Source organism: Kogia breviceps, chromosome 2, assembly GCF_026419965.1.
Source record: "Kogia breviceps isolate mKogBre1 chromosome 2, mKogBre1 haplotype 1, whole genome shotgun sequence".
In the NCBI taxonomy this organism is placed as follows: domain Eukaryota; kingdom Metazoa; phylum Chordata; class Mammalia; order Artiodactyla; family Physeteridae; genus Kogia; species Kogia breviceps.
This window is the reverse complement of record NC_081311.1, coordinates 141,265,577-141,279,028: the sequence shown is the minus strand read 5'-3', so window position 1 is coordinate 141,279,028 and position 13,452 is coordinate 141,265,577. Positions and strand designations below refer to the sequence as shown.

General features: G+C 35.4%; 2 protein-coding genes across 7 annotated transcripts in view; one reads left to right on the top strand and one right to left on the bottom strand.

The window, feature by feature from the left end:
• SLC25A12 (solute carrier family 25 member 12) overlaps positions 1-13,452 on the top strand; it is a 180,402-nt gene that overhangs the window by 32,382 nt on the left and 134,568 nt on the right. The gene's annotated exons all lie outside the window — the stretch shown is intronic.
• Positions 1-13,452, bottom strand: part of HAT1 (histone acetyltransferase 1) — a 50,401-nt gene that overhangs the window by 15,647 nt on the left and 21,302 nt on the right. For both annotated transcript variants that reach the window (XM_059055596.2, XM_059055597.2), the window contains exons 5-8: positions 4,992-5,171; positions 4,595-4,716; positions 3,990-4,094; positions 3,560-3,666 (exon numbers count right to left, since the gene is read on the bottom strand). In XM_059055596.2, coding sequence (XP_058911579.1) covers positions 3,560-3,666; positions 3,990-4,094; positions 4,595-4,716; positions 4,992-5,171 — 514 coding nt within the window. The remainder of the gene's footprint in view (positions 1-3,559; positions 3,667-3,989; positions 4,095-4,594; positions 4,717-4,991; positions 5,172-13,452) is intronic.

Genomic DNA, 13,452 nt, shown 5'->3' with positions numbered 1-13,452 from the left:
ACTGCCAGGATCTCTGCCCTGTCTTGCCTGCCCTATACCCTGGCACCACTGCAGCAGCCCCTCACAGCTAGGAGCCCCTCACTGCATGGGGCTTCCTCTTCATTATCTTACATATAAAATCATTTGGGGGAAAAGGAGGACTGTGCTTTAGGGAGGGAACAGCTGCTATTTTTGAGACAAAAAGATGAAGACTCTATTTCTTCTGGAACCATTTGAAAGTTTTTGCTGCTTTTAGAATCTGGAACCTTTTTGGGAGGGGCGTTGTGTGTCTGAGAGGTGGGGTAAGAAGAGTTTCCACTGGTCACATAGATTGCACCTCCGGGGCGGCTGTACCAGGGTCAGCTGCTGATGAGTTTGCAACAACCAGCCCTAGTCTGTGTCGTCTGGGTGCTCACTCAGAGAGGGACTATCTTCTGGGAGCCTGTGCCTCTGGGCCCCTGAGGGTCATGGCTCATTCCAGGCCAGGTCCCTCTGACTGAGGCCTTTCCTCTCTGCTCCATTCCCAACCACCTCGCCAGGGCCAGTACCCATTTCTAACTCTACTCATCAATCATTTGAAGAAACGTCTGTTTATTCTACAGCAACCAGGCTGAACATGCTCCACAATTCAACTTACATATTTAACAGGTTAAACTTGACATTATCATTAAGGCAAAACATATACACACATGAAAAAAACTCACATATAAAGCTATAATAAAAAATCAAGACCGCGTTCTGAATAAACAGCCTCTGTTTCTTCAAAAAAAAAAAAAAAAATCAAGATGGTATGGTACTGGCAGAAGGATAGACATAGATCTTTAAAGAGTCCAAAAATAAATCTTTACATTTATGGGCAACTGACTTTCAGCAAACATACGAAGGTAATTCAATAGGGGAAAGGATAGCCTTTTTAACAAACTGCTGGGAAAACTGGATGGCCATATGTAAAGATTAATTTAGAAACTTTCCTCACATAATGCACAAAAATTACCTCAAAATGGATCACAAACCTCAATACAAGAGACTGGGGATGGGGACTGATTGCAAATGGACAGGAGGGTATCTTTTCACGGTGACAGAAATATTCTAAAACAGGTTGTAAAACTAGGCAAGTGTACTAAGAATACTGAACTGTACACTTAAAATGCATGAATTTAATGCTATGTATAGCATACCTCAATAAAGCTGCTTTAATTAAATCTCTACTAAGTGACAAACTCTTAAGCAAGCATCTCTTAAAAAAATGTTTTTAAGTGCTAATAGTGAGGAACATGCTTATTCAATGTCAGTTTTTCCAAGTCCACCTCTTCTTGAACTGGTTTAGAAAAAAGAACTGTGTTGCTAATATCAGTTTAAAATAAAATTTCGTATGAGTGAAAGTTTAAGTAACTTATATACCCCCAGAAACTCAGGAAAAAACACATCAAAGGTAAAAGAATTACAGTTGAGAAAAATCTAAAAAATCTCACACCACATTCGTATCTGAAATTTTCACATATATTGAAAAATTGTGCAAAAAAAATTTCCACTTAGCTTTAAATAAGCCATTATAGACTAACAATACTTTGTTTGCAGCTTAATATAAGGGGCCAAGTCACCACTCAATCTTTCAGCACTTTAACATGTCAGCCTGAAAATGAACCTAAAAATGGTAACACCCATTTATCTGTGACATCCTTCACAGATGAGTGATGCATTTAAAAGATGAAATTTGCTTGTATATAAATCTATAGTGATACATGGGATCAAAACTTGAGTTTTTTTCCCAAGTTAAATACATCATCTACCAACATAAATGCTTTTCTATCATTTAAAAAAAAACTTCATATTATAAAAAATTTATAGATAACACTCTAAAAAGCCATGTAACATATTCCAGTACTACAAGGAACATTTAAAGGACAGATATAATTAGCTCTTAATATACAACTAATAGTTTAATAATACTGAGATATATTCTAGCCCAAGATCAATTTCTATTGCCAAATGCAACTCTCTTCATAATTCTGGAAGAAACAAATCACCGATTCTATATGTAAGGTCATACAACCGATATGTATTCAAACACTGTATATCTTAATATACCGACATCCTCAAAAGGAAGATGGCACATGATATTATATATATATATATATATATATATATATATATATATATATATATATATAATATATATGGCACATGATATAATACTGTTTTCCAGTATTTTACTTTAAGTGCTTAAAAAAGGGAATTCCCTAGCAATCCAGTGGTTAGGACTCAGCTCTCTCACTGCTGGGGCCTGGGTTCGATCCCTGATTGGGGAACTAAGATCCTGCAACCCGAGAGGCGTTGCCAAAAAAAAAGTGCTTAAAAAAAAAAAAGGGTGGCAATTACACCAGAAACACCTATCTATCCTGCAACATAGGCCATTGATGGTTAAGTTTTAATTTTTACTATATCTGGGTATATGTCAAGTAAGCAAAAGGCCATCTCAATATAAAGAATATCCTGGATTGCAAAGGGAAATACAGAGCCTGATAAAGATCCAAAAAGTTTAAAAAATATACAAAATAATGGAGCTATAGGCAACTGAAACAACCAAAGAGTAGAAAATTCTGTACTTTTCTTTTTTTAAAGGACTGGAAATTGAGGAGAAATATCTTAGAACAGCTGATAAGGCATTTTTAGTGATTTATAATGCTAAGAAATGTTAACACTGAAAATAAAGGCCAATACCCAGTTTTCAAATTCACAAGTCCTTTAGCATGTTTAGAATTTTCTCTTTAGAGACTTCAGTTTGCAATGAATAAAGGCTACCATTATTGATGACTCTTCACTGAGATTTAAGAAATAAAATTCTTTATCTGCTAATTGGTGCTAAGTATCAAGGACTTTATTGGTTGGAGTAGACAGAAGAAAGTGGTTAAGAGGCTTCATAGAAACAACCCCTGCTGGCACATTACCCACTAGAGAAGACAAAGACTACTTATGTGAACTCTAAAACTCTAGATTAAAATCACCAAAAACGTCCCTTCATGTAGTACCAAGTCCAAGCTCTATAAGTAAACAGAAGCTAAACAATTTTGAGCTTAGCTAAAAAGAAGTGTTATTGTTTGTATTATGTTTCTATAATTTTGCAAGTCACTAAGCTAGCGAAGGTGTCACTTAAACACTTTATAACTTTTGATATAAACTAACTTTAGTAATTATTTCTGTATCTCCCAAGTTTCCAAATCATTTAACAGTAGCAGTAAAGTTAGATGAAAAGATACATCAACTTTATAAACTGTTTGCCAAATAAACTGAACAAATAAGTCATAGCACACTTGCAACATATATATGCCTAAGATTTCCCATTATATATTCAGTTCATTATCCTCAATTTGTTCAATTAATGAGCACTTCATACTCAGAGATGCAATCCAATCCCACAAAGACTTATGATTTAAAATGTAACCGTAAGCCATCTTTAAACAGTTCCAAAAAGACCTCAGGAGACTGCTGCTATTTAAAATAAAAGTTATTTCTGACAAAACCAAAATTAGTAAAGAAGAGATTTTTTAGAAAGGCTCTTTCAACAACAAATTTTACATACCTGTAATATCAAGAACAGAAGGAGATGCAATGTAGTACCTATGAACTGTTTCAAGAAGTTGAGCACCATGGCCTTGACCTTGAAATGGAGTCAATATCAGCATCTGACTATAGTAAAGAAAGTATATTAAAATATCACAACATGACCAGTTTACAAATTGCAAGTCACTATAGTAATATAAACACTTTAAAGTTTGTGTGATTTTTTTTCAATCCACCTTCAAGAATTCCAAAAATTATTGATACTCAAAACTGTAAACATTTAATCTTCCACACTGTTTCAAAGGGAACAATGAAATAAATCAGTACATAGCCAATGAATAATGGTGATTTTTTAAAAACAAATCAACACTATTATAACAAGTATTGGAAACTTCAGCAGTTCCTTCTTCTGAAATAAAAGACAAGGCACGTGTTATACTGCCAATTACCTTACACGTGGCCGGGTTTTGTCTGGGTACACATAGTAATTATAGACTGTCATGTAGCCTACGGTCGCAAAGAGTGTAGCTCCGTCCTTATTATACTTCTCAAATCTGCAGATAAAACAGAAAGCCAAGCAGGTCAATTACAGTCGCGCTCCCATGCAGTGTCCATTTTCTTTTCCATTCTCTGACTGAATTTTCAGTGTCAGCAAGCTACTCTGTGAGGGCCCAATGGGTACACCTGCTATGTTCTGAATATACAATTCACTTAATTGGTGTGCAGCAACTTGGATAAATCAGACCTCTTTACATCACTTCAGTGCACTTGCCTATTATAAAGATGAATAGGTGGCAAGTAAAAGAAAACACAGGCAAAGCTCGTTTTACTGTTTAAGCCTACATTCAGGGCCCTAACGGACAACAGCATTTTATTCAACTCTATTCTCAAGGTCTCCCAAAGCATAATGAAGGAAAACTCAAGCCTCATAAACAATAGTTTTTCTTTCCTGGGAAAAATATCATTATACTGTCCTAATAATTGGGCTGCCACAATTAAAATGCTGGCTTTGTGGAGGTAATAAGGTCTACTGTTGCTTTAGAACTGTACTTACACTAGAAAGTAGTGCCATCTTTCATCATCCACGTCAATAAAGCTAGCAGTTTCAATAAACCACATCAAAAAGGTCTGAAGCCTTTCATGATATTCTCGAAAGCCTCTACATGTCATGTCAGCCTAGGGAAAAAGCCAGGAAAAGTCAGGTGAAACTCATCACAGAGGTAAGTGAAAGTCTGTAGAACACAAAACTATTCTGTGGGAAAGTGTTTAGAAGTCTCAGATTAAGATGTTTACACAGACACACATACAAAACAGATCTTTGTTTTTAATGCTGACAAAGACTTGTTTCCTGAAGTTAGAATAAATCACGGAAAAAACCCACATCAAAACAGGATACAGGTTTCAGGCAAATGAGGTACTTTCACCCAGGGAATATTTAGATTTATCTTTACCTTATAAATCTGAAAGGTAAAGTTTTCTCCTCCTGTTGGACTGAGAACAGAGTATGTATGAAGTAAGGTTCCAAATGGCTTGAAATCAACTTCTTTTTCCAGCAACGAAAGAAAATCATTCGTGTTTGTGCAAAATCCAGGTGGAATGATTTGTCTAATTTTGCCCTCAACATCATCTGCCTAAGGAATGGAGATTAAAGGACACAAAAAAATTAATAAATTTGACTTAGTTGAATATGCTTAGTTTTTCTGAAATGGACAAAACCCACAAAAATCACAAAACTTCAATTCACTGTTAAACTAAAGATGCAAACAGTGAACTGGGAAAGGATGAGTTTCATGTGTACAAAATGCTGCCACAAAAATGTCAAATGAACACAAGTATAACACAAATAAAAAAGAGGAGGTGGGTAGCCTGAAATCAACTACAAGAATGAGGGCAATCCTATAGAAATTTCTAGTATCATGTAGAAAACGCTGACCATGTCCCTTCAAGACAATTTAAACTGGCCAAAACAAAAGGCTGCTTATTATTTTACACGGCTGCTTATTATGTTACATGTGTCTAGGAGAGTATATTATCCAAGACATGAAAGGATCACCAGCAGTAGTGAGGTAAGGCTAGAGTCTGACCAAACAAATGGCAACCTCACAGTGAGCAAGTAGGTCATAACTCCCTCATACACGAAACTCAAAATTAAGATAACTTTAAAAATATACCCACTTAGGAAATACATAAATTATATGAATGGATATATTATCCACTCCTCCTATAATGTGACACAATTTTTATAGAGTTGGATTTGTGACAGTACAAAGAGGCAAGCCTGGACAACAAAATTAAACTCAGAGATTAAAATTATCCTTGTTAAATAACCTCAATGAATGTTAAACTATCAGCTGAGCAGACTTCATAATCCTTTTCAAAACCCCAAAAGACCACTTGATTGAATACATTTACTACTTCTCTTTAACCATGAATATTTGATGAAGTCTTACAATAAAGTATTACTGCTTCTCACCAGGCAATAAAACTCAATGAATTGGTCTCAACTTAACAAAACCTTATCCCTCAATACAGTCCCTAAAAGCCTGACATTACATTCAACAAAATGAGCTTGCATTCTATTCAAACTTTTTCCTGAACAATGAGGCCAGGTTTTTACTTAATGGAGTTTGCCGTGAGTTCAGCTGTAATGTTTGTATTGTATCTATTTCCACAAGGACTGACACAAGAACACTTTGTGTTAACTTACTAAGCAGCTCTTTCATACCGTTTACATGCATGATGGGTATTAGTTCTAAACCAAGACCCTTGCTACTTAGCATTCAAAACAGGGAAATTAAGATGCTTAGGACAAAATACACTACAAAAGGCTAATACAACATGCTACTAATTCCTGTCCTTTCAACCATCTTTTAACTAAGCAGAAGCAATGCACCTGCAGATGAATAGCACTTTATTATCATTCAGTTACATTTTAGGATAGAGAACGAAGGATGGAATTTATCACAAACAAGTTTTATTTTCAATGCTCTGGTACTACCAACATTTATATATAACTTGTTTATAGCTATAAAAAAACGCCATTATTTAAAAAATATAGCTCTTCGACATTTCTCCCAACAGCTTATTTCTAATATGTGCACCAGTCCTTACAATCCATTCACCCTCAAGATCAAATAAACTGCATCTGACAGGACCACTTTTGCTTATTTTTAAAGTACTATTTGATAAATTATTTTTCCTTGATACTGCTATCTAATGTGAAAAGACCATCTTAAGCATATTTTATAGAATTTGTACAATTTCAATAATTACAAGAGGAAAGTGTAATAATAAGGGATAGGTTTAATAGGTCTGTTGTGTGGCAATTAAAATCCAAAGTAGCGATGGGTAAAGTACTATTAATTCAAGTCTTAAAAAGTCAAGAAACACTACTTTTAAATAAAGAGGTTTACAATCTATCAATTTAAAAGAAAACACTTCAAGGCATGTACAGTGTATATAATTTTAACTTTAAAAACTTTCCCTATGTCCTGTCTTCTCAACAAGGCATTGCAAAGCATGATCAAATAACTTCACATATCAGGCACCAAATGTACTTCAAAGATTTCTCAGAAACTCTAAGTTTCAAGTAGCAGTTCAGATAGAAGATAAAGCAGCCAAAGATTTGAGCTCAACAAAGTTGAAAGAGAGTTAATGTTTAACTTTCAGCCTTCAAAGGATACGTATTTATTGTAATAAATATCTTCAAATAAATATTTTGCTCTGGGCAAGTTTACACATTAAGAACTTTTACAGGGGAATAAAAGGCCAAGTTTAAAAACAAGGAATCTGTTACATATAATGCATTAGAGAAAATGTATATGTATTACATAAAATATGTAACATAAAACCAAACAGCTCTTCAAACCCAGAATTCAGAACTTTGTACCACTAAAGGAAAAATGTCAGCATTTCTCTATTAAACGGATTCTGCTTTAAGAAAAAAAAATCCTATAACTGTCATGTCTTACAGATCTGTACTCTTTTCTAAAAGAATAAATATATTTTAGTTCAGTTAAATATTCATTTTTCATATTGGATTACTGGCCAGACAATAAAATTACCACTAGAGAAAACCCCCATATACTCATTTTCAATTGAATATAGAATTAAAGATTAACTGAAACCTTTTAGTTCCAATGCCTGTGGCTAAAAGTTTAGATTCTGTTTCTGAAGATTCCTGAAAAATTCCCTATCTTCAAGAATATTCTAAACTTTAAGTAAAATTATGTAAAAATACAGTTCTAGAAAGGATAAGAAATTAAGCTGATTAGATCAAGAATCTAGAATACAACCTGATATATTTAATAAGGATATGCCTTACAAATGTTTTCCTAACCCTTGGCAATATCTTTTTAATAAGGAAAGCATAAAAGTAACTCTTCTATTCAGGTCTTCTCTTAGGTGACTCAGGATGAAATATTCTAGATTGTATACTTTCTGACTACGGTCATCTCAATTTCCAATGTTCTGTACTTTGTTACACATGAGATGTTTCCATGAAGCAATTCTTACTATTCTTCATTACTGCATAAAGCAATGTACCTGAGACTAACTGGTAGTCTGCTATAATACAAATATGTTTACACTTGTACACGTGTACTTATCACATTCGAAAACCTAATTACCTCTTTAATGTCCTATCTTAAACAGCAGCATTTGTCTAAACTTGTCTATGGTGCTTTATTTTTGAAATAGCAATTTTAGAGGCATGTTAAATAGTAGTACATGCTATCCTTTATTTGGCTAAAGTGGTGAAGACTTAACATTAACTATAATTCTAAGAATATGCTATAAAACAAGCAAAAAACTCCATATCTACATAAATTGCTCAAGATATGCTACGAAAACAAGCAAAACCACTCTGTATCTACATAACGTGCTCAATCTTGCATTCTCTGACAATATTTAAGCTGTAGAAATTTCCATATTGTTAGAATAGAGAAAAAGCGTGAATATTTCAACTACTAGAAAAACAAAGGTTGCATTACGTTAATTTATACTGCATTAGTGTTTTGCAACCTAAACTCACAACAAAGTTCTAAGATAAAAATCTAAATACATAATTTTAAAGCTTTTTATGATACTTCATTAAAAAATTACTCATTAAGAATGCTGACACCATTATCAAAAAATGAATATAGTGGAATATACTGAAATATTATTAGTCTACCAAAGAGTTATTTTTTCACTTCCTCAAGATTAAATTTTTATAAGTACACAGGATTTTTCTATTTAAAAAGCCCTAAGGAATCCAGAAAATTTTAAAAATCTGCTCTCATCTACTCTCAAATTCAATCCATATTAATGAGAGACAAGGATAAAATAGATGACTGAAATTCACAGATAATACAAACTGTATCCATGTATTTCAACTTTCTCCAACAAAACTTTCCCTAAAATGTTAGCAGTTAGCAAGACTGAACAATCTTAGTTACACACCCTTCCACTAAAAAGCAATGAAATTACCTCAAGAGAGGGCAGGAGGTATTGATAAAGGCAAAGATCAGGGACAACCATATGATGAACAAACCATCAGTGCCTGAATAATCAAGTTTATTGTATCGCAAAATTCAAAATAATTATGTTGTCTTTAAAGAGGATAGCTAGTGGAGATGTTTTACAGGCATCTTAATTGAAACTAAAAAATTTCAGGTGCCACTGGAGAGCATATAAAAGAAAAAGAATGGATGATGAAAGATTAATATAATGGCAAAATTTTAACAAGCAAATAACTTCTAAGCAGATTTGCTGTGGTTTCTGACCACCTAAAAGGGTATATTTTTCATATGCCAAAATAATGCTACATAGTAGAGTCCGCAAAAACTCAATTATGATATATTATATAATAACCTCAAAACAATACATCTAAAACAAAAATCTTGGGCTTTTTCCACTTAAATCTACTTCTCCCATCTTCCCCATCACAGTGAATAGTACCACTACTGCTTAAGCAACGGGATCCTCCTCGTTCCTCTTTCCCTCATCAATCACATTTAATTCAACAGCAAATGCTACTGGCTCTACCTCCAAAGATATATCCTCAACCAGACAACTAAATGCAGTGTGGCGTATAACACTGCAACATTCTGGTCTCCCTTCTTTCACTCTTGCCTCCTACAGTGTGTTCTCTGCACAGCAGCCAGAATCATCCTTTAAAAATATAAACCCTATCATATAACCCCCACCTACTTAAAACCTCCAAAGACTATCAACTACTCTTACTCCATATGACCTAGTTTTGCCAACCCCCTTCAATCATCTCCTACCTTTCTCTCCATCACCACAATGACTTAACAACAGTGACCTTTCTGGACAACAAAAATGCCAAGAATGTGCTCATTTCAGGGCCTCTGCATACATTGATCCCTTCAGATTATTACGTGGCTGTCTCCTCTTCATTCAGAAACCAGCAAAATGTTTCTTCATACATTAACGTATTTTCATACATATTAATTTGTTTATTTAATATTTGTTCACTGACTGCTCCTCTTGGCAAGAAGGTAAGCTTCATGAGAGCAGTGACTTTGTTTTGTTTTCCACTAGATTCCTGGCATCAAGAACACAGAACTCACTGTGAAATGAACATTCTCACTGCAAACTGAGAAGAGGCAAGCCCATTCCTCCCACATCTGCTACCCATTCTTTTTTTATAAGGGGAAAAAGAGGTCTCTGCTTGAACATGTAATTTAAATAAATGATCTTCGACCATGAAGCAAATAAATAGTCCTACAAAAAGGCATTATAAAAGATGGATTCCTTACTCCTAACACAGTACTTCTAAATGGAGAAAGCTGGTTTTCAAGAATGGAACAATTAGAAGTCAATGCAAATACATAGCTATTTTCACTGCACATAATATTTGAAAGATTCATCAATAACTAAGTCAATAGTTCCTTTGGAAGAAATCAATTCAGCACTACCAGCCGGAACTTAAAAAAAAACAACAAAAAACCGCAAACCAGCAAACCCCTCAAACAAAAGTGAATTTTGTACAACACAAGAAAAAAAACCCACCACTGCATTTTTAAAGATTATCTATCTGGGCTTGAAAATTTAACAATCTAATAAGAAATATTTGATTATAAAAAGCTCCATTTTACTAAGTCTGTGTTAAATGCTAGTTTATCTAAGATTAAATCTTTTCAAGTATCAAGTCACCACAACTACAGTATTATTCAGAATTACTTTTATATCTGCAAATTTTCAAAAATTTCCAAGGGACACAAACCACTGAATAAAACAAATATTAAGTGCAGCTACATATTATTTATCTGACAAGCTTAGGCATCTCAAACAGAGTGGGAAATGGAAACAAAAAAAAGTAAGTGCTCAAAGTATTTCTGACACTGAAGTTTGAATAACGGATATAAGAGACTATTTTAGACCTCTTTATGCTATATACGATTCATGTTACAATTCCATTAAGTTTACTAATATGGTATTTTTACCCATAAGCAGACTGTTTGCAAGAGGAAAGTCCCTCACACCAGCAGTGAACTGAGAGCTAATAGCATAAAAGTATGGGAGCAGGCAAAAATAAATCCACATTGTAAAAAACAGAAATAAAAACTAATAAGCACAAGTGCCTGGGCCCATTTAGAACAGGTCATACACAGTTCTATAATCACATCTTTTAAGAGGTTATTACTATATATTATGCATACTATGACTAAGTGATTCCCATGTACAATACAAATCATTTATTGATACTAGTTGTGGGACTTTGGGCAAGTCCTTTACAATAAAAGAAAACCCCCCAAAAAAATAATATAAAGGGGGCAAATCAACCAATGCAAGTAATGAGAGAAGGTTTTACAATAAAAGGGTGGGGCACAAGGTTGGCAAAAGGCTTAAGTCAGAAATTTAAAGTTAGTTAAAGCCTTGAAAAAGTTGGCTTCAATATCGTTAAATAGGAATGCCCATGAACAGAACAAGTTTAAAATATATAATTTTTTGGTACTTCCCTGGTGGCACAGTGTTTAAGAATCCACCTGCCAATGCAGGGGACATGGGTTCTAGCCCTGATCTGGGAAGATCCCACATGCCGTGGAGCATCTAAGCCCATGTGCCACAACTACTGAGCCTGTGCTCTAGAGCCTGTGCTCTGCAACAAGAGAAGCCACCACAATGAGAAGCCCATGCACCGCAATGAAGAGTAGCCCGCGCTCGCCTCAACTAGAGAAAGCCCACACGCAGCAACCAAGACCCAAGGCAGCCAAAAAAAAAAGTGTCTTTTCCACCAATATTTTTTTTAAAAAAAGGAGAAAATGGTAGGAAGAAATAAATCACCAGTACCAAACAATTTTAAAATCCAGCTAATCTAATCCATATTCCATTAGACCTAGGAATACTATGGCCTGTGGGTCCACCCTCTGAGCCTGAAGCTCCACCTTCAAAATTGTTCTTTTTCTTGAAAGGTAGCACATATTTGCAGCTGAATAGTGTTATCAGCCTGTTTCCTGCCTATAGAATTTTATTTTATTTTATTTTTATTTTTATTTATTATTATTATTTTTTTTGCGGTACTTGGGCCTCTCACTGTTGTGGCCTCTCCCGTTGCGGAGCACAGGCTCTGGACGCGCAGGCCCAGTGGCCATGGGTCACGGGCCCAGCCGCTCCGCGGCATGTGGGATCTTCCTGGACCGGGGCACGAACCCGCATCCCCTGCCTCAGCAGGCGGACTCCCAACCACTGCGCCACCAGGGAAGCCCCTGCCTATAGAATTTTAGAAGTGCATTAGCCTTCCCTCATTCTGTCAGTCCAAACTCGCCGTGTTTCTGCTGATATAACACTCTCGAAAAACCTTGTGGGTAATCTGTGTATACCATGAGGGTTCATGTCAATAGACAAGATGGTCCTCCACAGATGTTCCCTGAATTCATATCATAGAATTCAATCCCTATTCCTGGCTTTGTTGAGATTACTGAGAACAGTGAGTCACATGCCTATCTCTTCAGCAAAACAAGATTACTTAGCCATACTCTTGGCTTTCTCCCCACAGCACACTTGCCTGACAATGAATCTTCTAATTTTAGTGTCTTCAGAACAGGCTGAGAATCTCCCAAATCATCAAGTCCTAGATCTTTTTTGCTTAACAGTTCTTCCCTCAATTTCTCTCTTTCCTCTCACATTTTACTAAAAGCAAGAAACCAGGCCAAAGCTTCAATACTTTGTTTGGAAAACTCCTCAGCTAAGTATCCAAGTTTATTGCTTACAAGTTCTCCTTTCCACATTAATGCATGACACAATTCAGCTAGGCTTTCTGGCATTATACAACAAAGATCTCCTTTCCTCCAGTTGCCAATAACATGTTCCTCATTTCCTTCTGGGCCCTCACCAGAGGCACCTTTTACTGGACTGTTATTAGTACTAGAAGGCATTCCTATTTCTATCAACATTCTCTTTTATAATGATATAGTATGTATTCTCTAAGATGATAAAAAAGTTTTCTCTCCCATGTTCCTAACTTTGCTCTGAGTCCTCACCAGCAGTGCCTTTAACATCCATATTTCTACCAAGAGTTTGTTCAAGGCAATTTGCTTTTTCTATCATGTGTCTCAAAATTCTTCCAGTTTCTACCTATTACACATTTCTAAAGACATTTCTACAGTTTAGATGTTACAGTAGTATCCCACTTCCTGGTACAAAAATCTGTATTAGTTTCCTGTGGCTGCTGTACTAAATTATCACAAACATGGAGGTTAAAACAACAGAAACGTATTCTCTCAGTCTAGAGGCAAAATCTAAAATCAATATCACTGAGCTGAAATCAGGGTGTCATCAGGGCCACACTCCCTCCAGAGGCTCTGAAGGAGAATCTGTTCCTTGCCTCTTCCAATTCCTGGTGGCTACTAGTGTTCTCTGGCTTGTGGCCACATTACTCGGCCTCTGTGGTCATGCTGCCTTTGG